Genomic DNA, 27,628 nt, shown 5'->3' with positions numbered 1-27,628 from the left:
TAGGAGTATCTTTCTAATATAATTTACATCTTAAAATATACTAATTTAATGTATTTTCTTCCTTTTCTAGATTAGGGACCCTAAATTGATAATGTTTGCACAGGGTTATGGCATATGCTTGGACTTTCAAGGTGGCTCAGTAGTAAAGAATCTGCCTGCCAAGCAGGAGATGTGTGTTCCATCCCTGGGTTGGGAAGATCCCCTGGAGAAGGAAATGGTAACCCACTCCATTCTTGCCTGGGAAATCCCATGGACAGAGGAGCCTGGCTGGCTACAGTCCCTGGGGTCACAAAGAGTCAGATGCGACTTAGCAACTAAACAATAACAACAATGGCATAAGTTTGCCATTTAAGTTTTTCAGAATTATGCCTTCAGAGTTATGTTTTCAGTTATGTCAGCCTTACTTAAAACTTTATGAAGAGCTTTCCTGGAATTAGAAAGTAAAAAAAGCCTTTTTAAATTATCACATAACTACTAACCTGGTTTTTCTTGTGATTGTATCATTGAAGATACTCCGTATCTTTCTTTTGCATAATCCTACAAAAAAAGTTTTTACATTATGACTTTTTATTTAAACACTGATAGCATAGTATTAACAAACACAGAAACACAACAGAAAAAGATGAATTCATTTTAACTTTCAGGACTATTTTATTAATTCAAACTAGTAGTTTTAAACTGTAGAAATATGTTATATCATTTATATATGCACTCCATAGAAAAGGGATAAGTACCCAGCTTCTGGATAATTTATTTTGAAGATCACCACTCCCGGATTGATATACCATACAGAACAGCATTCTCAAATAAAATTTACACACATGTACAACACATCTTAACTACTTTCTTCAAAAAGGAGATTAAACTACTTCAAAGCAGGGTTATAAATTTCCTCTTTTCGAAGGGAGAAGGATGAGATACCACAGTTTTATTAACTTCCTATTACAGGAAGAGATGTTCAAAGAGAACCAACAGTTAGGGATAAACTTTCTGAGCACCAGATGTCCAGTTTTTAGAAATCAGAGATGTTGGATAAAAGCTAACTACAACTTTCCTTTTGTAAAATACCATCAAAAAATTTGCCAGCTTCCTGTTCTAAAACCTCTTCATGATATCAGGTTGCAAGTGCTTTGACACTGACAATATGACACCAAAATTCCTATTACAGATTTTAAGCCAGGAACAGGAGAAAAAGAGGCCTAGAGTCTAGACTATTATTAACAAACTATACTTATTAAATTGGTAAGCGGCCTTTTATTTTAATCTCACTTTACCCAGAAAATGATCTCTTAAGATCCTTCCAGCTATAGTGACAAAACTCTGCCCCAATGTCTACCTTATATAATCTATAGACCCACACTACTTGCAAAGGCACGCTGCTAGTTTACATACTTAATCAGATCAAGAATACACAAAAATGGTTTCCTTCAAGGTAATTTAGGATGTGAATAAACAATTCGTTTCTGTCACTCTGTTGGAATCCTCTCCTTTAGATTTGTTAGATATCAGATTTTGCATTTATACCAAAACAAACCAAACATGTTAAGGTGCTTACTGAACAATTTTTTTTCTGAATTAAAAAAAAAATTCACCTTAAAGAAAATGTAGGAGGAGGGCAGCATAAAAAGGTTACAGCATGTGAAAAGAAAAAAGGGGATAACTTATTAGTACTGTTCATATTTCAGCAACCCTATTCCATCTAATGTTTTTAAAATGACCTATTCCTTATGCAGAGTATCACGAATTCATATCTCCTCAATAGAAAAATTAGCAGCCAGGTAGAAATCTCAATTTCATTAAGAGCACACATCACTGGTAGAACGGTTTCAAACATTCATTTCTGAAAAGCACTGATGGACTATGGGGTATTATGAATTACATAGATAATCTGTGGTCACTTCATCTCAAACGCATTCTCTACAAACTTCCCCACCTACCTCACTTGGGTTACTTAAGAGAAGAAAGGAAATAAAAATGACAGCTTTTCTCTAAAGTTGTCACATGGAAAACGGTCATTATAGTGGCAGATCGCTTTAAGAAGTACTGTCATTACTTGAAAAACATAAGGTACACGAGTGCTGAGCAAAAATCGATTATCAGTGGACATTAAAAATTTCCGGGGAAGAGAAGGAATACGTGAAGTACGTGCCTAATCCAGCGAGGTTTAAGATTGACCCGGCCGCTCCTACTTCCGGGGCAGTGGGTACTACACGCCTTCCGCGCCCCCCTCCCCCGCCCTCCATCTCAGAGAAACGCTTCTTGTAAGCCATGCCTCCAGGCGCCACAGTGAGAAATGCGATCCGGAGTGAGTCTGGCTAAGGTGCTCGGGCAAGGGCCCTGGAGATCCGGTTGAAGGCTCCGGGCGCCCGGACCCCAGGCCCGTGGCCTGCAGGCAAAGTGCCGCCAGGGATCCAGAGGCCAGGGCCCCCGCTCCCCCTACCCCCCGCTCCCCACGTCCCCCAGCGCGATCCGGCCCAAGGGTCTGTTCTTCCAAGGCCCGGAGAAGGAGGAAACCCACTTCCGCCGCGTCCATGATCTCCCGCGGCTTCTCCTGACTCCTGCGGCTGGCGTTGGCGCTGGGCATCTGGACAACTGGACGGGGCAGCGATCACCACCCTCCCTCGCAGGCTTCCGTAGGGCAGGCCAAAGGGGCTTCTCCCTCCCGCACAGTCTCCGCCCTCCCTGCACTCCGGTCACAGCACACGAGCTCGGACTCCGCGTGGAGTGTCGGCTCCGGAAAGATCGCGATAACCGCAGTTCTCTCGAGATTCCGGAGGCTGTAGGCCGCGCGCCGGCATCTCCTTTTCTTGCCCCGCCCTACGGGACTTTGCCTGGAGTTAGAGGAAATCCCCGGGAATTCCCCGGAAATTAGTTACAGTTTCGCGAGATCGACTCTGAGGGGAAAGGTCCCGGGCATGCCAGTTGGCACGCTCTCCCACTCATTCATTTTTCAGCCATATCCCACCTGCGAAGTCTACTGTGTTCTCTTTTCAGCCCTATTTACTCCTCCTCGCTCTGAGAGCAGACTGTTTGCTGAAACATCCACACACGCTCAGAACTTTTCCTTCCTTGAACTTCTCCGTCTGTACTCCCCAGCGGCAGTGTAGCTGCCTGGACTCATGGCAGATTTCGGAAAAAGCTGCCATGTAGTGGGACACAGGAGTGCTGGGTTATAGGTAGGTGGCTTGTTGAGGTAGGATTGAATACTGGTGTCCAAGTCATGTGTGAAGTGTAAGTGAAGTTGCTCAGTCGTGTCCGACTCTCTGCGACCCCATGGACTGTAGTCTGCCACGCTCCTCCGTCCATGGGATTTTCCGGGCAAGAGTACTGGAATGGGTTGCCATTTCCTTCGAAAGAGGATCTTCCTGACCCAGGGATAGAACCCGGGTCTCCCGCATTGTAGGCAGCCGCTTTACCCTCTGAGCTACCAGGGAAGCCCAGTGGCAAAACCTTCCACAGAATTGCACCGATTGCCACACAATTGGTCTGACTGCATTTTTAAAGACAATGTATAGTGTTGGTTGTCTAATGAATGAATCTCCCCGATCTAAGCTTTTTTTTTTTTTTGGTCATCCACGAACCTCTTTTTGAGATTGAAACTAATTTAGGGGCTTGGTAAAATACTATTTCCTCTGCTAGACTTCTTTGCACCCTGCCATGTTTTAATTATTCTAGTAATCTTAACCTGGCACAAAGTGGCACAGTTTATACTTTTGTTCAAGAGTGCGGTTAGACGCTAGCGCGACTGAACGGGTTGTGGAGGTTACTGCATTCTTGTCCTGGGATAGGATAGTGAGAGGACACATGGTCCCAACCGTCGTGTAACTTACCGTCTCACTGCAGGTGTGAAGTAGAGGTACCAGGTGCTAAAATTTTCTTGAAGGCATTCACCTCAGGCTTCTCTGAGAAACTGATACTTCAGCTGAAATCTAAGGAAGGAGTAGGAGTTAGCCAGGTGAAGAGACAAAAGAATATTCAAAGCAGGGGCTTAGGGAGAGAAAGGTCATGGATCAGTTTTGGACGTAGCGCGTATAAAATGCCTTTGAGACATTTAAGGGAAGAATGTCCAGGAAACCTCTAGCTTTGTGGGGTCCAGAAAAAGATGGGCAGATAAAGGTGAAGAAGACACTGCCAGGTACGTGATAATTGATGCCCCTGGACTAGTGAAGAGTATGTTACAAGAAGAAGGTGTTAACATTGTCAGCTGCTGCCTGAACTTCAAGGAAGATGGTAACTGAAAAGTAGTTGTTGGATTTAGCAACGTAGAGGTCATTGGTGTTCTTAGTAAACACGTGAAGTGATGGGGTCAGGATGGGCTGAGATGTGAGTGAAAGTAAAGAAATAAAAACAAAAGTGATTACAGCCAACCTTACTCTGTGCTAAGCACTAGTGTCAGTGTTATAATCTTTTTGTCTATGGGGAAATTCAGGCAGAGAGAAGTGGAGTAATCTGCCCATGGTCTCAGAGACATTAAATGATGTATTTCAAAGCAGGTAGTGTGGTGCCAGGATTCATGTTCTTAACCACTGTACCTCACTACCTTTCCTGTCGTTTGGAGATAATGAGAAGTTAAGATGGGAACGGAAGGAAAAATACAGGTGGTAGTTAACAAGGAATAAGTGAAGCTTTTTTAAAAAAGAAGATCTCAGTGCATTTAAAAACTAATGGGAAGGATTCATGAAAAAGTAGATTGATATACAAGACTGAAAAGGATTGAGTGATGGTATAAGTTTTTTTTTTTTTTTTTTAATAAGGGAGAGATAGGAGGTGGGACAAGGGGAAAAGGAACAACTCCTCTATCTCAGCTGGAGGTGAGGGTGCTAGGATAGTGGTAGATGTTTGATTTTAGGGCAATGAGAGATCTCCCATGTGATGACTTCTGTTTCTCTAGAAGAGGAGGCTAAGTTATGAATGATGAGTTTGGAGGTTCCAGGGGAGGTAGAAAAGGGAGATTGGTGATTTGAGGAGAATAGAAAAGGTTAAAATATTTATATTTCTTCAGGTTATTTGGTATTTGGTATTATTTCTGGACATTGTAAGGACCCATTTAATAAGGACCCATGATTTGGTCCTGGAACTGAGACTTCTCCAGTAGCACATGGCTGATGTGGTGCCGTTACAAAGAGGCAGTTACTTCAGTCACTGTGGAGGTTTTGGTGCTGACGCTGTACAGTAGAAGGGAGCCCAGAAGAGATTTGCCCTAAGTATTCATGTAAATGCCATATACATCCCAGGAAAATGAGAAAGCAAATTTTACCTGTAGTTTTTTTGAAAGACCAACGTTGGCCATATAATTTATTCTTCAATGAGGATGGAGGAAAGGAAAGGACAGAGATGCAAACAGCTGAATGTCGCTCTGTAGATGGATAGGTGGCCCTGAAATTTGAGAAGTGAAATTTGAAGAAAAGGAGTAAATTTTATTCCCCTTTTAATTGATCAATGATTATTTATAGGCATCTATTTTGTGAAAACAATTATGCCAGGTTCTGGGAATAAAGAGATAAATTAGGATCCTGGTTCTCAATAATACATAATCCGCTTAGTAAGATTGCATATAACTAATGATAAAGAAATGTGAAACTTGTTGTAGTAGTGGTAAGTATGTGCATTTCCAGTGAGAACCCTCAGATTCACTTTGACTGGACACAAGTCCACTACTGACCCAATCCATACAGTCAGGGAAATGGAATATTCTGATTGGTTTAGCCTAGTTTGCATTTCCTCTGGAGTTTGGAACAGAGTTAGCTTACTGGAACCATGTGGAAAGCACTGTCGGAAGCTAAGGGACAGGGAAATGGACCCTGGAAAGGCAACTACAAATAAGCATTGTAGAGGTCAAGAAGATCTGGGCTTTGGACAGATAGGCAGACTCCAGGGGAGTGCCTCCTCCTATCTGGTCAGGATTGTTTGGATATGCTGTGTTAGTAACAAACTGATGCCCAAATCTCAGCAACTTCAACAACCACCACCACCACCTATCTCTTGTTCATATTAGGTCTGTAGTAGGTTAGCAAAGGGGCTGTGCTCATCTAGTTACTCAGGCATCTAGGATGACAGATGCTCCATCTTGGCACATGCTTCTGATCTCAGCAGTGAGCAGTCCTGAAGAAAGATCCTCGTTTCCAGCTCAGGAATTGAATCTGGGTAGCTTGGTTTAAGGGCTTCCCAGGTGGTGCCAGTGATAACCCGCCTGCCAATGCAGGAAGCGAGTAAGAGACGTGGGTTTGATTCCTAGGTCAGGAAGATCCCCTGGAGGAGGGCATGGCAACCTCTTCCAGTATTCTCACCTGGAGGATCGCATGGACGGAGGAGTCTTGCGGGCTGTAGTCCATAGGGTCACAAAGAGTCGGACACGACTGAAACACAGCTTAGCACACATGCATGCACAACCTGAATGAAAACCAGAAATCCTAGCTGCTAGACCACCAGGGGCTAGAAGCTAAAAGCAAAGTTTCCCTGGCTCTTACCTTCATTGAAAACAAGAACATTTCAGGGAGGCAAAACTTGTGAAAACAGGTACAAAGTTTATTATTAGAGACACATTAAGTGGGACAGCACACAGAGAAACCATTTTATTTAAGACTGAAACAAGGCAGAAATACACACTCAGAGACAAAGGGTATGGGCATCCCCCATAACGAGGAGGAGTATAGTATGATTTAAATCATACAGGACAGTCCTTCTGGGACTTGGTTTATATTTGGCCAATTACCTTGTTTCTTTTTTACACCTGACCTGTTCTAGCACACTTCCCAACCTGTGTGCACATCTTTTTGCTAAGATGGAGTCTATAGCAGAGGCCTTGCAAGTGGGTCCATGACCATACTTACTATGGGGTGGTACCCCCTCACTTTTTGACCCCCAAAGAGCCTTTCTGTGCAGGTGCAGACAGGGAAGTTTTCCTTGACTTCAGGAGTGGTCACCTTATCTTTTTACTTCAGCAGAGCTCAGTTTCTGCCACTAGTTTTGACTTTGGAGTGTCTGGGTAAGCTTCGATTTTATTCCACTTGACAAACCCCAGCTGTGCAGCCCAGGGGCTAGCTATCTCCTACTAAAGAGCCTGGCCATGCGCAGCCCTTAGCGTGGCTCTTGGGGCACCTGCCGTTAACCCGAAACCCGCTTACTAGGCAGTGGTTACCACAGGACCGTTAGCAACCAACTGTCAATGAGTGACCGTTGGTGGTCCTGCTCAGCCATTGGTTGGTGCTGCAGTGGGCCCTTCCCCCAAGCAACTGTCAATGGGTAACCGTTAGTGGTCCTGCTCAGCCATTGGTCAATCTGTAGTGTGCCCCTCCCTCAAACAACTAACTGGCAACGAGCAACCGTTACCGGGACCATTCAGTCAGTGGTCCTCAGAGTGGTGGTCCTCAGGCAGAGAGTGAGGTAAGAGGCAAATCCTGGCCTTCTCTGTGGGCCCTCCGACTTACCTGGCCTCAGGCTGGTGGGTGAGCTGGGGTGGTGGGGGGTGGCAAGGCACAGGGAACAGGCTTCATGGTTGTGTCCTTCATGGCTCCAGATTACTCGCCAAGGCCCCCCAGCCCTTGAGTTGGTGAATCTGTCTCCCATTCCCATCTCTGCGACTTAATGGCAGCGGTAGTCTGCATGGGTCGCAGTCTTTTGGGCCTGGCCTCTGCCGTTTGGGTGGCTGAGGAGCCTGAGGGTCAGTTGGGTCCCGGGCGCCTGGCTCCCTCAGCAACAACAGCTGGGCAAAGTCTGGGAACATGGCCTTAAGGAGCTATCAGCTGAGATCTGCCTCCTCTCAGCCGGGACGTGGACCTTGGAGGGTGAAAGTTATGCCTTGGGACCTTGCCTGTTCTTGTCAGAACAGGGAATAATATTTATTTGGTGGAGGTTTGCAGGAACATTATTACCTGACCATGACCTGACCTTAAGAACAGAGGTTCTGACACCAAGAAGTGCCAGAACAACAACTACTCACGCCCCTCCCTCACCTTTCCTAGAAAAGGGCTTTGCTGAAAGCTTTTGGGGAATTTGGGGCTTTAAAGGCATGAACCACCCATCTCATTGCTGCTGCTGCTGCTAAGTCACGTCAGTCGTGTCCGACTCAGTGCAACCCCATAGATGGTAGCCCACCAGGCTCCCATCCCTGGGACTCTCCAGGCAAGAATACTGGAGTGGGTTGCCATTTCATTCTCCAGTGCATGAAAGTGAAAAGTGAAAGTGAAGTTGCTCAGTCGTACCCAACTCTTCGAGACCCCATGGACTGTAGCCTACCCAGCTCCTCCATCCATGGGATTTCCCAGGCAAGAGTACTGGAGTGGGTTGCCATTGCCTTCTCCACATCTCGTTGCATGGCATTGCAATAAATGTTTCTCTGCTGCTTCTCTAACATTTTGGCTGGCCTCACTGTGTGTCAGACATACAGACTTGTGTGTCAGTAACACTACCTCACTTCCATGATCACAGAGGCAGGGAAAAGAGAACCTAGCTCTTAAAATGGCTACCTGAACGTGACATGTTTCATGTTGTACTCTTATTTCATTGGCCACACAAGTCACATGGCTATTCATGAATTCAACAGGGCAGGATAATTTACTCTTTTGTGAGGGAACATCACTGGATTTTTGTGATCAATGAAACATTCTATCATACTCATGAGATTCCAACATAGAAGTGAGTCTATGAAACTGTTCCATCTTGGGATTTTTTTTTTTTAAAGCTTTTATTCCCTCAATTAGGTATAGTCCTAAAATATGAACTTCTCTTCAGAAATCTGAACAAAAATCCCATATATTGTCCCTTAACTAGGGTATGGATCTTAAGTTTCCATTGCCTGTGAAGCCTCTACATGTACTTACTTCCTTACTTTACATGTTCCTCACTCTACATGTTCTTCTTTACTTTGATCCCTTAACTTGATAGATTATTCTTATTTAGGACATAGCCCTGGGGGAATACTTTTGCTTCTGGCTCTCTGTCCTAAAGGTGATGGAGGAGAAGAATTTACCAGATCAGTGGCCACTGATACCATGTGCCTGAGGTCTTGTTAATCTACTCTAATGAAGATACAGCTGCAGCTAAAGCTTTGACTTGGTTGAATTTGCAGTAGTCAACTGCCAACCTCCTAGACTGTTCTGGTTTTTGCGGGAGCAAAAAATGGGAATATGATGGGGACTGTCAGCTATCAGGTCTTCAAGAGATGCACTCATCTCTGCCATTCCCCCTGAGCATGTGATACTGTTTATGATTCATCATCCTAGTTGGAGGCTAGGGAAGCAAATTTAAAAGTTTTCCTGTTAGCTTTCTGCAATATGATAGCTTTAACCCATAGGCCAAAGAACTGTAAGGGAACAGTTCTGCCTTGTCACTTGAGCTCCTTGTAGGCATCCAAATAAGCCATGTAGGCAAGGGTTGGGTTGAAGTGCAGCTAATCTGAGTCTTGGAAATACACCTTGTGATCCTCCTGTAACAGAGGGGATGAAAACCGTCTCCCACTGGCTTCCCTGTCTCCTCTGGGAGGCTGTCTGATGAAGTATGGCATTTTCTGCCATCCTCCCTACCCCTACTCCCCACTAGTGAAGCTAAACAATGTAAAACTACATAGCCAGTGTCTAGCCTCCTCGGTGTCCCATAAGTCACACTGCAGTCATCTGGTCCCTTTTGTTTCAGTTTTGTCCTTTTTTGGTATGAAGGGCAAGGATCAAGTTGGGCTGGCACCTTTGGCTGTTCTTTTTACTGTGTAAGTGAGTAGCAAACTGTTTAAATCTAAAAGTGGTTATTACGTCTTGACTGATCAAATCTGTCAGGGTTTGACCTTGGCCTTGCTTGTTTTGTGTGTTCCTGTCTTGCCAGGAACCAATGTGGGGTTTGCCAACTACCAAATGTGTTCATTCCAAACTATGCATTTAGAGACCAGGAAAATGACTATGAGACCCATGGATCCACTATAGGTGTGTATTGCTGTTAAGAGGTTTGAAGCATCATTGTGATTCCTAATCCTTTGTATGTGATTTTTTTTTTACCATGGAAAAAAAGAAGTTTGCAGGATAGCTGATAAGTTACCACTAGTCTTTTTCTTTGTTCCTAACCTTCTGAAATTTCACAATGTATACCGACCTATGGGTCTAAATTCAACATTGTGCTGGACACTCAGCAGGCATTTCAACCTGGAAACTCACTTAATTCTGGGGCATTTTCTTAAAAAATTTCTTCAATGATTCTCTCCCTTTAATTCCTCTCTGCTTTCTTACTTCAATTATTATTCAAATATTGGCCTTTTCAAACTGGTCATCTTATTTCCTTATCATTTCTCTTCATTTATCTCCTTGCCTCTTTAAACTGCCTTTGGGAAGATTTCTTCAGCTTTATCTTCTAATCTTTCAATTGAGATTTTCTCATTTCTGGTGTCATGTGTATCCTTTCCCATACACCATTTTGTTCTCTGAATTGTGTTTTAAAAGAATAGAATCCTGATCTTTTTTCATCAATGCAATATCTTTCTGAGGATATTAATGTGATTTTGGGGGGGTAAGTTTTAAAGTATTCTCTCTGAATAGCCCGTGTCTTACAAGTTGCTTTTTGTCTGCTTTTGGTCTCTATCTTTCATGTTAGAGACCCACATCAGCTGTCTGGTTAATCTTTATTTATTTATGCTGTGCTAAGTTGACATAAATAAGTTTATATTTATTTTTATAAATTTTATAATTTATAAATTGTATATTTATTTATATTTCCTGTATATTGTGATGTGCCAACATTCATTCATTCACTCATTTGTTTATGCGTGATTCTTTGATTGTCAGCTCATGTTAAAAGTGGGCACTAAAAAGCTAATTAGAAACTCTGAGCATTTGACTGGAATTTGCCAATTTCAAGTTTTACTGGGTCATGATCTGGTTGGGCCATTTGATGGGCAAGCTTAGGTGTCTATATCTTTAGTTCTTTCCCTTTGGCTAGTCAGATTGTTCAGCATAAAATGCTTCTAATCTCCTGCCTGAAGAGAAAGGTCTTCTAGTGTTCTAGGAATGTTCAACATTCTACATGTGTGTGGTCACTGAATTCTAGTTTTGGTACAGTACCTAGGTTCTAAAGTTCAAGAACCCTCTCTTTTACCCTCTCCAGAGAATATATCATGTCAGGGTAGAAGAGGACTCTTGACAAAATAGTGAAGTAGGTAGGGATGTAGGGATCAGACTTTTCATGTAGTTTCCCACAGTTTTCCCTGTAAGTTCTCCTCCCCACTTCTATTTGCAGAGGTAGTTGGTGCTGCTTATCCTTAGTATTCTGAGGTTTCCATGGTATAAATTAGGTTGTTTCTCAGCTTTCCTGACTACTGCCTTAGGATTCAGCTTTTCATATCTGCAAAATTGCTTAGCACTGGTCTGTCTGCTCTCCAGCTCCTCGAATTTTGGGGGTATTCTTCCCCCTTCTGTTCTCCCATCTTTTTGATTTTAGTTTCTATAGGACTAGGGGCAGAAGCAAGACTGGATCTGCCATCCTAACACAAAAGTCATTTTTCATATTTTATTTTATAATGTTAGTGCAGGTAAGGGGCTTCCCAGATGTCACTAGTGGTAAAGAACCTGCCTGCCAAAGCAGGAGATGTAAAAGATTCAGGTTGGATCCCTGGTTTGGGAAGATCCTCTGGAGATGGGTATGGCAATCTGCTACAGTATTCTTGCCTGAAAAACCCCATGGACAGAGGAGCCTGGCAGTCTATGGTCTACAGGGTCACAAAGAGTTGGACACGACTGAAACATCTTAGCACACACACTTGTGGTGCATGTAAGACACTTAGCTGATGACTAATGCTCATCCATTTGTTCAACAAATATTTACTGAGTGCCAACTATGTGAAAGGCATTAGTCTGGGCATTTGAGATACATTAGGGAACAAAGTAAGATAAAGATAAAGATAAAGATAAAGATCTTGTAGATCTTACCTTTTAGAGGTGTGGAGGTAGACAATAAAAAAAATTATGAGTAAATTCTAAAACATGTTAAGACAGTGATAATAAGAAAGAAAAAAAAGTAAAGCAGGATAAGGGAAATGGGGAGTGCTGAGTGGCAGGAGCTTGGGGTGAGCTGCAATATTAAATATGATGATCAGGGTAGGCTTCATTGAGAAGGTGACACTTCGCAATTTAAAGATAGTGAGAGATGAAGCCAGGAACATATCTGGGGAAGAAGCAGTCCAGGCAAGGGAACAGCCAATGGGATTTAAGGTGAGAGGAACAATGCAAATATCATATACACAAAGTAATGTCTTCGGGGCCTCTGAATTGTGGGCCTAAATGACTCCAATTTGCTAAGCAATTTTTTTCACACATTTTTTTTTTCAAATTGTGATTAAGAAATCACATATAAAATTTATGCTCTTAACTTTTTAAAAGGTACTGTTCAGCTGTGCTAAGTGTATTCACATTGTTGTATAATAGATCTGTAGAACTTTTTCATCTTGTAAAACTGAAACTATATACTCGTCAAAGAACAACTCACCATTTCCCCGCTCCCCAGTTCCCTGGAAACCATCATGTTAGTTTCTGTTGTCATGGTTTAACTGCTTAAGGTATTTCATATAAATGGAATAATAAAATATTTGCCCTTTTGTGAATTGTCAAGATTTTTGAGTTCTTCAGTTCAGTTGCTCTGTTGTGTCTGACTCTTTGTGACCCCGTGGACGGCAGCATGCCAGGCTTTCCTGTCCATCAACTCCCGGAGCTTGCTCAAACTCATGTCCATTGAGTCAGTGATGCCATTCAACCATCTCATCCTCTGTTGTCCCCTTCTCCTGCCTTCAGTCTTTCCCAGCATCAGGTTCTTTTCCAATGAGTCAGTTCTTTGCATCAGGTGGCCAAAGTATTAGAGCTTCAGCATCAGTCCTTTCAGTGAATATTCAGGACTGATTTCCTTTAAGATTGACTGATTGGATCTCCTTGTAGGCTAAGGGACTCTCAAGAGTCTTCTCCAACACCACAGTTCAAAAGCATCGATTCTTTGGTGCTCAGTTTTCTTTATGGTCCAACTCTCGCATCCGTACATGACTACTGGAAAAATCATAGCTTTGACTATATGGATCTTTGTCGGCATAATAATATCTCTGCTTTTTAATATGCTGTCTAGGTTGGTCACAGCTTTTCTTCCAGGAGCAAGCGTCTTTTAATTTCATGGCTGCATTCACCATCTGTGTTTCTCTCTAAATAAATCTGTTTCTTTCCCATCACTTTGTCTCTCACTGCATTCTTTCAGTGAAGAGGCTTTAAAAATCTAAACTTCTTTAAGTCCTGAGACCAGCTGTGAGATCTCAATTTAAAAGACCATGGGTTCAAGTCCCAGTCTGGGTTTAGGCAGGGTTTGAGTCCCCTCACAAGGGTTCAAGTTGCAAATCTGGTTTGCATAGTTTCAGTGCTTTGTTACGGCAGCCTTAGCTAACTAATATACTCAGAAACTTGTTAGAAATGTAAAGGCTCTGGCTTCATTTCAGAGCTACTAATGTCAGAAATTCTGAGGGTGGAACTCAGCACTCTGTGTTTTAAAAGCCTTTTGGATGATTCTGATGAGCACTCAAATTTTGGAGGGGCCAGTTAATTTATTTAGAATGTAGGAACCTGACTAATCTAGGTTCAGATCCCAAATCTACCACTTACTAGTTGTGTGATTTTGGGTACTTTAAAAAACTTCTGTATTTCAATCGCCTCATCTATAAAATGAAGATAATCCTAGTTCTTATCTTTAAGGTTGCAATAGTGATAAATGAGTTGATCCAGATAGAATTTAGAACAATGCCTGGTGCATACTTAGTGCTCAACAAGTGTGAACTATTATTATAGTGGAAACTATGTAGATTTTGAATTTGAAACTTGTTTTAAATGGTTGAATTGGAAAAAGTATCGAGGCTTATTGGCATTATTGCAGATTGAGGGCCTGGGGACTTGAATAAATTTGAAAACTCCCACTCCTAGTTTGGCTGCTTCAAATGCTTTCTTCCCCCACTTCCTGGTTTATATTTGTGATGTGAAAAATGTAGACGGTGCCAAATTCTTTGGAGTTTATGCAAATAACACATAGCACACATTGTTATGTTGCTCTTCATCCTCTATGAAGGCCCATTGTCATCAACTTTATATCCTGTTCCCATGAGAACTTTACCTTTTTCTCTTCTTTGCATTCTGTCCTTGATGGATTGTCTTGTTTCTCACTTACACAACTTATCCTCTTTCCCTGACGGCCCATTTAAAACTACCTTCTATTAAAAAAAAAAAAAGTTTTCCATTGAGGCATCTAGATACTCATTTCCCTTGTTTTTCATTTGCCTTCTAGCTGAGACGATTCCAATTGTTTTACAGTGTGCAGCTGCCGCTAGATACTAATGATATTTTCTCTGGGTGAATTGCATTTCCCAGGCTTGTTTCTGTATTTTTGATTGTTTTCTGTATTTTATGTGAGTTGTAAACACACTGGGTAGAAACAACTCAATAAATGACAAACAGTAAAATGAATAATAAAAAGTTATAGTCTCATAAAAGGAGAATGAGTGGGGATCCTTTCCCAAATAGAAGTAAGCCGAGGATATCAGTATGTTATGAAAATGCTGGCAAGCTGCTACTTTGTCTTAAAATATTCTTTCAGTCTCAAACTTGTTTTTGTAATCTTCCCTTGCAATACACAATTCACTTTCCCTCCTATTTACCTTCTTAATCACTCTAGCAAACATAGCCAGTCATATAACATCCAGGCCCCAAATCTTGGTGTCATTTCTTATTGCTTTCTCTTCTCCCCAACATTGAAAAATCTACCCAAATCTATCTGCTCTTGACTTTTTCACATTATCCATCTATAACTTATCTCAAAGACCAGGCTTTGTACAATCGTGGGGACCTAGAGAGTTCAGGGTAAATAGTAATTCATTTGGTTGGATTATGTCCAATCTTATTTTGTGGTTCCATGTTTGACTGTAGCCATATCCAGAAATACTACAAAAGGACTCAAACTCCCTCCCTGCAATAAATTGAAATATAAAATAAGAAGCAAATGCAAAGTATATTGCACTTCTAAAAGAACTGTACATGAGGTTGGAAGTGGGGAAACAATCAAATTCTCCGTAATAACAGCTACAGGGCTCTCATGTGCCTCTCGCTGTTTGACTGTTCTTATTCATTATTCAGGTGCCCTTTTGTTGTTTTCTGCTTTGTTCACTTTAACATAATACAGCTTTTCCCTGTAAGTTCACTGTTGCCACCATTCAGGGAGCATGTGAAGTTTTATCATCTACCTCTTCTTTAAGGAAAAGTGTTTTACTTTTAGAAATGTTCTTCACTGATAATTATGTTCTCTAGTCTAATGTCCTTTTTTTAAAAAAATTATTTTTGATGGAAGGATAATTACTTTATAATGTGTTGGTTTGTGCAGTTCAACAATGTGGATCAGTCATAAGTATACATATATCCTGGACCCGGGCATGGCAACCCGCTCTAATATTCTTGCCTGGAGAACCCCCTGGACAGAGGAGCCTGGTGGGCGGCAGTCCATGGGGTCACAAAGAGTCGGACATGACTGAGCAGCTAACACTACATACATATATCTTCTCCCTCTTGACCCTTCCTCCCACTATCTCACCCCATCCCACTCCTCTAGGTCATCAAAGAGCACCAGGCTGAGCTCCCTGTACAGTAACTTCCCACTAGCTATCTATTAGTTATTTTACATGTGGTAATGTATGTGTTTCAGTGCTACTCTCTCAATTATCCCACCCTCTCCTTCCCCTGTGTCCACAAGTCCGTTCTCTACACCAGCCTAATGTCCTTTATCTGTTCTTATTAGTGATTCTAAATATGACTTTAGATCCAAAGGAACTATTTTCTGTATTCTGAAGAATAACTTTAAGTCACTTATAAACAAGTCATGCTAAATTAAAACACTTAATTCCATTTATTTCTCTTTTCAATGATCCAAACTCAGACTGGTCTTCCTAATTGAGGACTTAATCCAAAAGTCATTAAGAAAATCTGGTTCCTATTCCGTGAGCCAGGAGTGTTTTTGAGAATGGCAAGAAAAAAGATTTCCCATCCCATATGTTCTTTTGCAGTGTGACTGTGCTATACATAGGTAGAGGTTATTTTCATTACTTGTGAATCTAGGCTGGCCAATAATTTATTCTGATCAATAGGACACAACAAAAAAAATGATGCCTTGCAACTTTCAAGGCTGTCTTAAGAAATCTGCAGCTTCTATTTCATGTCTTGGAGTGATCTTTCTTGGATCCAGTTGCCAGGCTGTGAGCTGTGGGGAAGCCCAAGAAGCCACGTGAAGAGTCCTCATGGAGGAAAATGAAAGGCACTGATCAGCAAACCTTGCTGAGCTCCCAGTCAGGATGTGAATGAAGTCGTTTTGGATATTCCAGCCATCTCAGGACCCTAACCAACACTATGAACTAGAACTGCCTGATCAACTCATAGAAAAATGATAGATAATAAGTTGCTGCTGTTAAAACCACTATGTTTTCAGATGGTTTGTAATGCAGTAAGGGGCTTCCCAGGTGGTGCTAGTGGTAAAGAACCCGCCTGCCAATGCAAAAAACAGAAGAGACACGGGTTCCATCCCTCGGTCAGGAAGATCCCCTGGAGAAAGGCATGGCAACCCACTCTAGTATTCTAGCTTGGAGAATCCCATGGACAGAGGAGCCTGGTGGGCTACAGTTCAATACCTAACTGGACTGCTGGGGCTCTCCTCACCTTGTTGTGAGGCCTTGCATCAAGTTCACCTGCTTACCTCACCACCCCCAGACTTCTGGACAAGTGTAACTTACTTTCTGGGACTTCACAATATCCTTTTGGCTCTATGGACAAAATAGTTCACCCTTCTTTGTTTATGAAAATGGCCAAATGATAACCAAAGTAGACATAACAATTTTTGAATACTTATCATGTGTCAGGCACTGTTTTAAATGCAATATATTTATTAATATATTTAACCTCCAGAACAACTTTGAGCTAGATGCTATTACTATCTCCATTTTATAGATAGGAAACCCAAGGCACAGAGAAATGAAGTGACTTGTGTGAAGTCCAATAGCAAGTGAAGGAATCACCAGCAGAACCCAAGCATCAGATTCCACAGCTACGAACTGCTTCCCATAAAAAATGCCTCATGCTCATCAGGTTATCCCTAAAGTGACTTAGGCGAGTGAAATTTCCTTCATTTATGTTACTTGCTCCTCACGCTTTAAGAAAGTTCTTTCAGGCTTTGACTGCTTCACTCATGTTTATTAATACTAGGCTCTGGACTGCGTCTCATGCTGCCACTTACATTTAGAAAAACATAATGTTAGAGGAGTCTAAATGCTTGGCTATTTCTACATTCACCGCGGGTAGTATGGAGTGTTTGCTCAGTTTTCTCATCCCCGTGTGGCCACCAGAGAGGGCAGCAGAGTGACAAGCAGGCAGCCACCTGGAGCAGCGGGCAGAGAAGCAGAGCTGGCCGGAGGGCCAAGGCAGCGCCATTGTGGGCTGGGTAGGGAGACCAGGCGAGAGGGCAGCGGAGTCCCTCATATCATGCGTCAGAGTGGAGGGGGCAGCTGCTGCTTCTCAAAACAGAAGCCAGCAGCAGCCCAAGTGAGGCCAGCCATACTTAAAGTGGGGGTAGCCTCTGTGCTCCTTATGCGATTGCAGCCTTAACGTGAGCTCCCAGTGCCACTTTTCAAACTGGATGACTGCCTTCAGGTCCCTCTCAGGCAGGCATTCTAGGGAGATTACTGTGAAGACACGCTGTGATTTTGCTTCAAGTAGCTTTAAAGTCCTTCTCCTCCCTATCTGCCTGATAACTGCCTCAAGAATTCTGGGGGATATAAAAAAGCTAATTATAAAATTGGATAGATCCGCATTCTCATGTGTATTTAGAGCAAGGCCTTTCGAGATAAACAGTTCTGGGGTCGGAGTCCTGTCCCTGCTGCTTAATTGCTTACTTGTGTGGCTTTGAAAAATTGCTTTCTTCTCTGAGCATCCATGTCCTTAGGTGTAGAAAGGGTTAGTGGTATTTACCTTGTGTGGTTGTTGTGAGGACTAAATAAATCCTATAGGCAAACTTCTTGGTTTCATGTAAACTAAGCTACAGTCAGGGTACCTATTATTTCTATACACTGTATATATGGACATATAGATAACCATGAATTACCATGCTGCCTTAGAGTATAAAATGCAAAGGTTGGAGCTGGTGTTTCATGCTCAACTATACAATGTTTGCTCAGGAAAAAACACCACTGTCACAACTACTTTAGAAAAGTATGATCTTTTTCGACGCTTTCATTTTAATTTCATCCCCTAAAGGCTTTCGAGATATGTGTTATGAAACTGACTTCTATAAGTTTAAAAAGTATCTCAGTTCTTCAATCGCATGTTCTTAATCTGAGGGTTCCTGGTCTCCAAGAGTCCCTGACCCCTTTGAAATGTTATGCGACACTTTGTGTGTCTACATGTACGTGCACTTTTGGTGGGAGGAAATGGTTCATTATTAGCAATAGACACTCAGAAGGGTCCGTGCTTAGACAAAAGACTAAAAAACTCTAATATAGAAACAGTCGCTTAAATCATCTACTACTGAAAGTAACTTGGAGGCCTTCCCTGACTTAAGACAAAGCAAGCACTGCTCTGGAAAGCAATGGAAATGAATCCTGTCTTTCAGCCAGTCTTTATCCCCAGTGTGTCCCTAACAGAGTGGGAGGCTGTCTGTTCCTACTGGCACAGGTAGTGCTGTAAACACAGGACCTTGTGGATGAAGAGGTGTTGCCTTCCCTAATTACAGCCGACAAGACCGAAGCCTAACCTCAGCTGCACCTTCTGTCTCTGGGAAGTCATTGATGGAGCAGGTCAATAATGAGGATTTGCTACCTGAAACATAATTCTCAGGATGACAAATATCTAAATTACATCTCTAGACACATACCTGAGGCAAAGCCCTAAGGGCTGGTGGCCATAGGAGCGTGCGTGGTGTTCTTCATTCAGTGGGGATTATTAAATGAGGCTGATATCACTTAGAATCTTGGAAGGGGCAGGTGTCCAAGGGGCCCTTTTGGCTTCTGCAGTGGGGACTGACAGCCCGAGCACCGGGGTCTGTAATTTATGCCTCCGGCACAGAATACACACAAAGCAGGGATGGTCACATCAGCATTTAGGGATTTAAGGCTAGTTTCTCTTATCCACAGACCCCTGTCTCCCAAATTATAAAGATAATCCAGCTAATTAATAACTTTTTAAAAAATATATGGAAAGTTTCAACATTTCACTACTAAGTTTCATGTTTTCTAGTTTCTTGTAATGTGTACTCATTTTCCAAAAAAAAAATTTATTGTCATATAATTGATTTACAATGTTACTTTTGGGTGTACAGAAAGTGATTCAGTTATATATAGATATATATGTATATACATATTAAAACTAAATATATACATATTCAGATTCTTTTCCATTATAGGTTATTATAAAATACTGAGTACAGTTCCCTGTTTGTACCTTATTTGTAAATAGCATGTTTGTTGGTGTTTAAAGTAAATGAAAATACAGTCCTCAGGGGAGAGGATTTAAAGTGATTTATTAATAAGATTTCAATGGATGATGACTAATTTTGCAATTGTTATTATTACATCCCTTTAATTAACAGATAATCCATGAATTATGGAATATGCAATAGACTGTGTTAGGGAAACATTTTTTGATCTGTGTAAATAAATTGAGACGAATGGTGGGTGCACCTGTTCCTAGTGTGTCCAGGGAATATGTGAAACTCTGGCACAGGATGAACGTCTGTTGGTGTCAGTGTGACAATAATAAAACAAAGCTGGCACTGAGGTCAGGAAGTCTTTGGTGGGCGGGAAGCTACCGTCTGCAAACAGAGCCCAGCGCGGCTGTGTGTTCTGATGCCCATCAACCAGGAAAGGGAATCTAAGGTTTCCAAATGATTTTCCTTCTTCACAAAGCTGTTATAAAATAAAATACAAATCCTTCCTGAATGTTCCTAGCTTTCCTTCCTTTAGGAAGTTTTCGGTCAATGGGAAACAAAGTCGTATTCAAAGGATTAAAGCCATAGTCATTCTATTGTTAACAGCTTCAATAACGTGGCTTTCCTTCCATGCACAAAATTTTCAATTCACAAATCATCTAAAAAACAGGAAATTTGGGGGAAACACGTGCTTATGATAACAAACAAGGGATCTATCATGTGGTATAGCAGTTTACGCAAAGAGGCATCCGATTTTTAGATTTTTTTTTTAAACTTTGCTGTACTTCTGGATGCATTCTAGGAAGATTATTCCTTAAAAGAAAAAGCCATATGGTTTATAACATAAAACGACTCAGTTCCCACCCCTGCCTCTAGAGCCGGGAGTGGTGGGGAGGAGGGGAAGCAGCTTCTGTCAGTTACTTCCAAGGCTATAAAGCAGGCAGCACCATAGAGGCAACAGGCATCTTCCATACCCCTTCTCCCTGCTGTCCTTAGTCGTCTGCTTCCCCTCCCAATCTGGCCAAGTCCTGGGTGCTTTCCAAGGGGATGGAGGGAGAACAGCTGGCAACATCGGTTAGCAGGGATGAAGAGAAAGTGCGAGAGAGGCCATGGCAGGCAGCTCTGAGCTCTGGCTGTGGGCAGTAATCCCAGGGAGCCACAGAGGTAGTGGAAACGGTTTCATGTTTGCAAGCAGGGGAAAGCAGGGCTGGTGGGGCCTGAGGACAGAGCAGCAGAACTTGGCTGTGAGCAGAAAAACTTGTTCTGTAAGATCTGTTAAAGTTGCTTCTCAATAAACTACAAAAGGAATTCTTATTTTATCTAGATTAATTTGCTGACAATATATTAACTTTTAAATCTATATGCTAAAAGGAACATAATAGATTCTTCTGAATAATATTTAACATCTGGAATTCCCCAACATCATGATTTATCCTAAGTCCCCCATCTTCTACCATTCCCTTTAACTTTCATCTGTATTTTCAAGAAAAATATCTCTTCTCTTTCAATGAAGGATGACAGAACATTCTCTCTTTACTTCCTAATATTTTCTATACTCAAAGTGTGGTCTAGATATCAGTTGCAGTAGCAGCAGCAGCTCAGTTGGTAGGAATGCCTCAGACCCTATTCTGTGACGATTGAATCAGACTCTGCATTTAAGGGGATCTCCAGTGGTTTGCATGCAAATTAAAGTTTGGGAAGGGCTAGACTATATCATATACAGTGTGTGTGTGTTAGTCACTCAGTTGTGTCCAGTTCTTTGCGACTCCATGAACTGTAGCTCTCCAGCCTCCTCTGTCCATGGAATTCTCCAGGCAAGAATATTGGAATGGGTTGCCATTCTCTTCTCCAGGGGATCTTTCCAACCCATGGTTTGAGCCCAGGTCTTCCACATTGCAGGCAGATTCTTTACCGTCCACGCCACCAGGGCTCACCCGATTCATGATCCGTACCACTAAGGCAGGTGTCATTGCCATTTTATAGATTAGGAAACTGGGCCCTAAGAAATGATTCAGTTTGCCTCTGGCCACACAGTTTTATCAGAATCATCTGGGAAACTTGTTAAAATTGCAGATACCTTGGCTCTACCCCAGATCTACTGAATGAGAATCACTGTGGCTGAGGTTTTGAAACATGGATTTAAAAAAGAAAAAACACTTTCTGGGAGAATCTGAAGCTCCAAAAAGTTTGGTAACAGATTATGCTGGAACATAGAAGAACGGGAATTAGCATATATAGCCTGTCATGTTTAATGTGCTGCTGCTATAGGGTCTTGAGAAGAGTAAGTACGAATGGTTACCCTTTAGTGAAAATAGTTAAGCCAATGTCTCAATAATTCTGTCACTTTTATTAGACCCTAACTCTGCTGCCCTTGAAAGCTAGGGAGAATCAAGTCCAATGAAAATGGGCTATTTTTGGTATATGATTTAGTTGTGATCATTATGGAATTAGCTAAATGGACCATCGATTTAAGTTTGATGTGTTTTGTTAGTTTGTGATACAGAAATTTAAAAAATTTTTTCCTGCTATGGGAGTTGTAAGATAGTGTACACCTGCAGTCTTTTGCCAACCGCTATGCTTCCTTCCCTTTGCATACATCTTCTAACTAAGAAGAAAACTTTAGGAAAAGAAAAAAAGTCCAAAGCTACAGCTGTTTAAGCAGTCTTTTAAACCTCAGACATCATTTATTTACCTGGCTAGTAAGAAAAGATTAACTTTTAAGAAGATTTCTCCAAGTTATCAGGTAACTCCAAATCTCTCTCTCCTGCCCAACCCTGTCCATAAGCTCTAGAATCCTAAATTCAACTGTGTGTGGAACAATTCTGTTCTGAATGTCCTACAGACTTCTCAGACTTGGAGTGTCCCAATCCAAACTCATTACCACTCTGCCCATTGTTCTTCCTGGACACATGCCATAAGCTGATGGCTATACCATCCTTTGCATCATCCCAGCCAGAAACATAGGTGTTGCCTCTAGATTCTTTTCTCCCAGTGGATAGCCAGTCTTCCCTCTCTCGGATCCCTCTCCTCTTCTCCACTGTAGCGCCACCTCTGGCCTCCACTGTCTCTTCCTTAGGCCACCATGATGGCTTTCGAGGTGGCCGCCCACCTCGGCTTCTCTCTGACTTCATTTCCCGCTGTCCTTGCTTCAACGTAGCCCAGCTGCTTTCACTCTTCATGCTGTCTTGCCTGTCTGTGCCTTTGTACATGCGGCTTCTGCTCTACGGACTTCCCCTTCCCACCCCCTGTGTATGGCAAACTCCTACCCGATTTTCATGATACTGCTCTGTATTCCCTTCTCTGTGAAGCCTTCCCTGAGGACTCCTCTTGGGTGTGAAATGTTCCCTCCTTTGTAATCCCATCAGAGCCTTCATTATAGTACCCCTCTTACTGGGTTACAGCTGTGCTTATATTTTCTTCTCTTTCATCAAAGTATGAGCTCCTTGAAGGAAGGGAATGTGCCTTAGTAATGTTTGAAAAAGGCATTCAGTGATCCAATAACAATTCAATGACAGAACCGGGTCAATCAGACAAACATATGTTCAGTGAATACCTGGCTAGATTTCTGGATTCCAAGATGGCTTAGGGTAAGAGGAACTGAAATGTATTGAGCAACTATTATGTGTAAAGAGCTTAACACCCTTATTTATCTAGTTTTTAAAGATAATCCTTTGAAGTCAATGTCATTCTAATTATGTAATGTTGAAACTCAAGACTCAAAGCAATTAATTGCTTGCTTGAGGTCTCTGTAAATAATAGTTGGAATTGAATTCAGGCTTTTCTAACTCCAAACTCTTACCATCTCATGCAGTCCTTGGTATTACCTGAGCAGAGCTATAGATTTTAGAATTACTTTTCTTTGTTTTCAGAATATCAAAATATTTATTTCTATGAAATCATGTATGTTAGGCAGTCTCTAAAGATGGTCCCGAATGAACTCTGCCTCCTGGTATTTGTGCCTTCCCATCCCCTGCTTTCTTTGACTCCCACCACGTGGCATGTGGGATCTTGATTCCCCCGCTAGGGATCAAACCTGTGCCCCTGCAGTGGAAGTATGGCCTTTTAATCACAGGACCGCCAGGAAAGTCTCTCGTGCCTTTTATAATCCACATTCCATGTATCTAGATTGGTCCTGTATTACCAATAAAATGTAGCAGCAGTTGGGTCATAAGAAGCCTCACCATGTCCACCTGAAATACTTGTGCTGGAGGAAGCCAGCTGCCATGTAAGAGATCTGACTCCCTGGAACCACCAGGTTGTGAGAAGCCCAACTTATCCTCATGGAGAGAGAGAGATGTCTGACCAGCCCCCAGCTTTCCCTGCTATCCCAGTTCAGGTACCAGACGTGGGACTCAAGGAGCCTTCTTAGGTGTGTGCCACCAGCTGATGGCAACAGCCCCAAACACTCCAACTGAGAACTGCGTGGTGGAGCCAAGCGTTGTTCTCTCTCATGGAACCATGACAGATATGTTGTTCTCTGAAGCCACTCAGTTTTCCTGTGGTTTGTTAGGCAGCAATAGGAAACTAGAACACCATGGCCCTTTTAACTTTTGTTATAAGAAAATAACTTAATATTTGTAAGTACATCTTTTTAAGCTTTTTATTGTTGCTTTACAGAGCACACACTGTAATATAAGTAGATTTCTAGCTCAGTTCTTAATGAGGTTTATGACCTTGAGCGAGTCTCTATAATAATGTCTCTGAGCTTCATGTACCTCAGTGTCAAAATGAAGGATTGAAACTAGTTAATCACTAAAATCCATTCTAGTTCCAAAACTGTATCATTCTCTTCAAACTGTCAGGGAGCAATTGAATTTTTGTCTGCCAAGTTTTTAACTTGCAGTAAAATTTTATAGGCACAAGAATTTTCAGAGAAGCAACGAAGGCCAGGGAAGTGCTGACTCAGCACAATGCTGATTGCTAGCAGGAAAAAAATGTCAGGAGCTACTATTAATCTAATTCTTTCAATCCTTCTCCCCAAATCAAAATTCAAAAAGATGATTGTCTGTAACAAAGACTTGAAAGAGAATTCCTAACACCCTTCCACCATCCCCCTCCTCCCCAGCTTGAAAATCTGTTACTCAAGTCTGTGAGTAACTTCAGGACTTTTGGCAAAATACTCAGTGTTGCAGAGTTGAATCAGTCTCCGGAAGATCCCTGCACACAAATGCTAAGTTTAGGGCAAGCCAACGAGGTGATTCCTAGAGGAAATAAACTCTCGCCTGAGAACAACAGCTGTAGTAAAATCCCATAAGCCAGGAAAACAGCCACACAATCACAGTAACAGGTGGTAGGTTTCAAAACAAATTTCAAGGTCTGACTCTTACAGCACCTGCTCTAGGACCACAGACGGCAGCATAACTCTGTCTGGGTCTGAGTTAAGTCATCTCTGCCATGCTAGGAGGAAGATTATCTACCTTTATTAGTTGAGCTAAGTCGTGGTAGGTTAGATGACTGCCTCTCTGTGGTAGTAACCCTTCTGTTCTCTGTCAGAAAGGCAAAAGGAATGAGAGAATTAGAGAACCAGAAGGGAACTTAGAGATTAACTAGTTCAATCCCCTGGATAACTGAACAAAGTAAAGCCAAGACAGTTAAGTAGAAACTTGCTCAAGGTCACATGACCTTTGGAAGCAGACCATCCTCCCTGCCCCCAGTTTTGATGCGAAAAATTTGAAACACATAGTAAAGTTGGAATGATTTTTACGGGGAATACCCATACACCCATTACCTAGATTCTACTGTTACCATTTTATTAATCTCTTTCATCATGTATCTTTTCATCTACCCATCTCCCTATCATCCTACCTTCTGATTTGGATGGATTTTATTTTTTCAGCAGAGCCCTGCAGCATGTGAGATCTTAGTTCCCCCATCAGGGGTTGAACCTGTACTCTTCGCATTGGAAGTGAGGAGTTTTAACCACTGGACCACCAGGGAAGTTTCTTGGATGTATTTTACTTAAAAAATATATATTTTATTGTTTATTTTTGGTTGTGTTCAGTCTTCATTGCCGTGAGTGGGGCTTACTCTGCATTGTTGTGTTTCTCATTGTGGCGGCTTTTCTTATGATGGAGCACAGGCCCGAGACACATAGGCTCCGGTAGTTGTGGCGCACTGGATTAGCTGGCCCACAGCATGTGGGATCTTCCGGGACCAGGGATCAAACCTATGTCCCCTACATTGGTGGGTGGATTCTTATCCACTGCACTACCGGGGAAGTCCTTTGGATGCATTTTAAAGTGAACTGCAGACATTTACACTCTTCCCTTAAATCAGCATTATGCTTTGTCATTATTTATCTAATTATTATTTATCATTATTTGTCTAATTATTTGATACCCCAAATGTATACATTATGGAACCAGAAATAATTACTGAAACATATCATTGGATACAATAAATGTAGATTAGCATCAGTAAGCCAGAAAGGAAATCCAGCTTCCTAACTAGCTCCAAGGACCTTGAGGACTCTTACTAAGAGGAAATTCAGAGAAGGCAGAAATACTGGTCAATACACAGCATTGCTTACACTGTTCCCTTTACCTGGAATCCCTGTCCTTCCCCTACCTGTTGAAATCTTCCCCATTCCCCCAAGAATGATCTGAGATATCTATAAGTAACACAAACTACTGTTAGATATGTATTCCTGTTTTAGGAAAAAAGTTATTAAAATCTGAAATGCAACTCCTTACCAGTGCCTTTCCTGAACCCTGAGTTTTAATCTAATCTGAATGTTCACAGGTCTTCCTTTTCACTTTTTTCCTACCTCATTCTACCTTGTTACAGTTTAACGCGTATTTGTTTATCTATCACTACTGTTGCCACTGCTACTGCTACCACTATCACCACTATTACTTTTTGTGGTTAACTCTTCTTTGTAAGGGGACTGTATTTTAAGACTTATCTCTGTATCTCCTGCATTTCCTTGCACAGAGTCATCAATGAATGTTAAGTGACTTCAAATTTCGAATCAACAAAGTTATATTCAGGCAGCTTTGTGAAAGTCAGATCTTGAGCCACCTGAGGGACTTGTTTAATGTGAAGAAGTCTGGACCTCCCACCTTCAGAAATGCCTATTCAGTAGGTTCCGGGATTCAGGAAGCTACAACTTTAGCAGGTGCCCCCCGAATGATTTCAGTGTGGGCAGCACAGGGATTGCCCCTGGAGAAATCTGCTCACAGGTCCACATCACCAACCTTACTTGATGTTAGGCCTTTAATCATTTTTTGTAAACCAGTAATCCAAGTCTGCCTTGTCTCTCTGATGGGTCCCAGATAAAGGTGTGGCAGAGGAGGTGTCTGTCACGGTAGGGTGTGACAGTCCAGGCATCGGACCCCACCACATCATGTGCTGCCGGTCACAACTTCTGCTGTTGCCGCTCACTGTCAAATTTCCCTTTGTCACTTCCCCTGGGCACCACCAACCGCCACCACCCCTCAGGCCCCTCCTCCTCTGAGGCTGAGTCAGATCCATTGTGGAGCACTTGAGGAAGCATACAGGGAAGCCTGTTGTGGAAGGCAGGCTGAGGTCGTTCTCATCCTGCATTCACAACCCCACGTCTGGGAGCAAAGGAACACCTGCTTCTGACCCTGGCTTCTTAAGGAGCTCTGTAACCTGGTGGGAAAGTTGTGCCCGTGAAAGTTGAATTTCCTGCTGTCTTGATTTTACAACTGAGTAGAACCTAAAGTTGAGTAACAGATCTCTTGCCCAAGCACTGAGCATGGGCACATGCTCACAGCTTGGAACAGTGGGACGGGAGCTGATTGAGATGTGATTGCTTCCCTCCTCCTGGTCAGTGTTACTGTGTATGGGATGTCAGCTGCAGTCGTTGCCACTGTCAAGCCTTACAGAGTGTTTTCCATATACGCCGAAATTTACTTTCTTTCAGGTGCCAGAAGGCTAATACTAAGAAAAACTATCGACCAGAGAGTTGTTTCATAAAGCGTAATCTGAAGCTTTGAGTTGAATAGTCTTAAAGTCAATTTCCCTAAGACATCCACACATTGTCATTTTTAGTTCAACATATTTCTCTATTGTGGTGGTTCCCAAACAGGAGTCAAATGGAGGGCTGAACCTCACAGAGTTTTTGATTCTCGAGGTTTGGGGAGGAACTGGGACTTTGCATTTCTAACAAGTTGTGGGATAATGCTGAAGCTGTTTATCCAGATACCAGGCTTTA

The 27,628-nt window shown here is 42.2% G+C and overlaps 1 protein-coding gene and 2 long non-coding RNA genes across 3 annotated transcripts in view; 1 reads left to right on the top strand and 2 right to left on the bottom strand.

The window, feature by feature from the left end:
• The window catches only part of DARS1 (aspartyl-tRNA synthetase 1), a 62,153-nt gene extending 59,418 nt beyond the window's left edge, over positions 1–2,735 (bottom strand). Inside the window, exons 1-2 of the mRNA XM_020886163.2 lie at positions 2,519–2,735; positions 480–537 (exon numbers count right to left, since the gene is read on the bottom strand). Coding sequence (XP_020741822.2) covers positions 480–537; positions 2,519–2,584 — 124 coding nt within the window. The 5' untranslated portion in view covers positions 2,585–2,735. The remainder of the gene's footprint in view (positions 1–479; positions 538–2,518) is intronic.
• An 844-nt stretch (positions 2,736–3,579) lies between these two features.
• LOC139038074 (uncharacterized) lies at positions 3,580–6,561 on the bottom strand. The gene is made up of 3 exons (XR_011491004.1): positions 6,288–6,561; positions 5,258–5,376; positions 3,580–3,929 (listed from the first exon to the last, which is right to left on the bottom strand). It is a non-coding gene; the product is annotated as an uncharacterized lncRNA (long non-coding RNA).
• Positions 6,562–7,250: 689 nt separating this feature from the next.
• Positions 7,251–27,180, top strand: LOC139038073 (uncharacterized). The gene is made up of 3 exons (XR_011491003.1): positions 7,251–7,383; positions 16,980–17,138; positions 25,289–27,180. It is a non-coding gene; the product is annotated as an uncharacterized lncRNA (long non-coding RNA).
• Positions 27,181–27,628: the final 448 nt, after the last annotated feature.

Source organism: Odocoileus virginianus, chromosome 13, assembly GCF_023699985.2.
Source record: "Odocoileus virginianus isolate 20LAN1187 ecotype Illinois chromosome 13, Ovbor_1.2, whole genome shotgun sequence".
Taxonomy (NCBI): Eukaryota; Metazoa; Chordata; class Mammalia; order Artiodactyla; family Cervidae; genus Odocoileus; species Odocoileus virginianus.
Note: the sequence above shows the minus strand (reverse complement) of the source record. Positions and strands in the feature narration are given on the sequence as shown.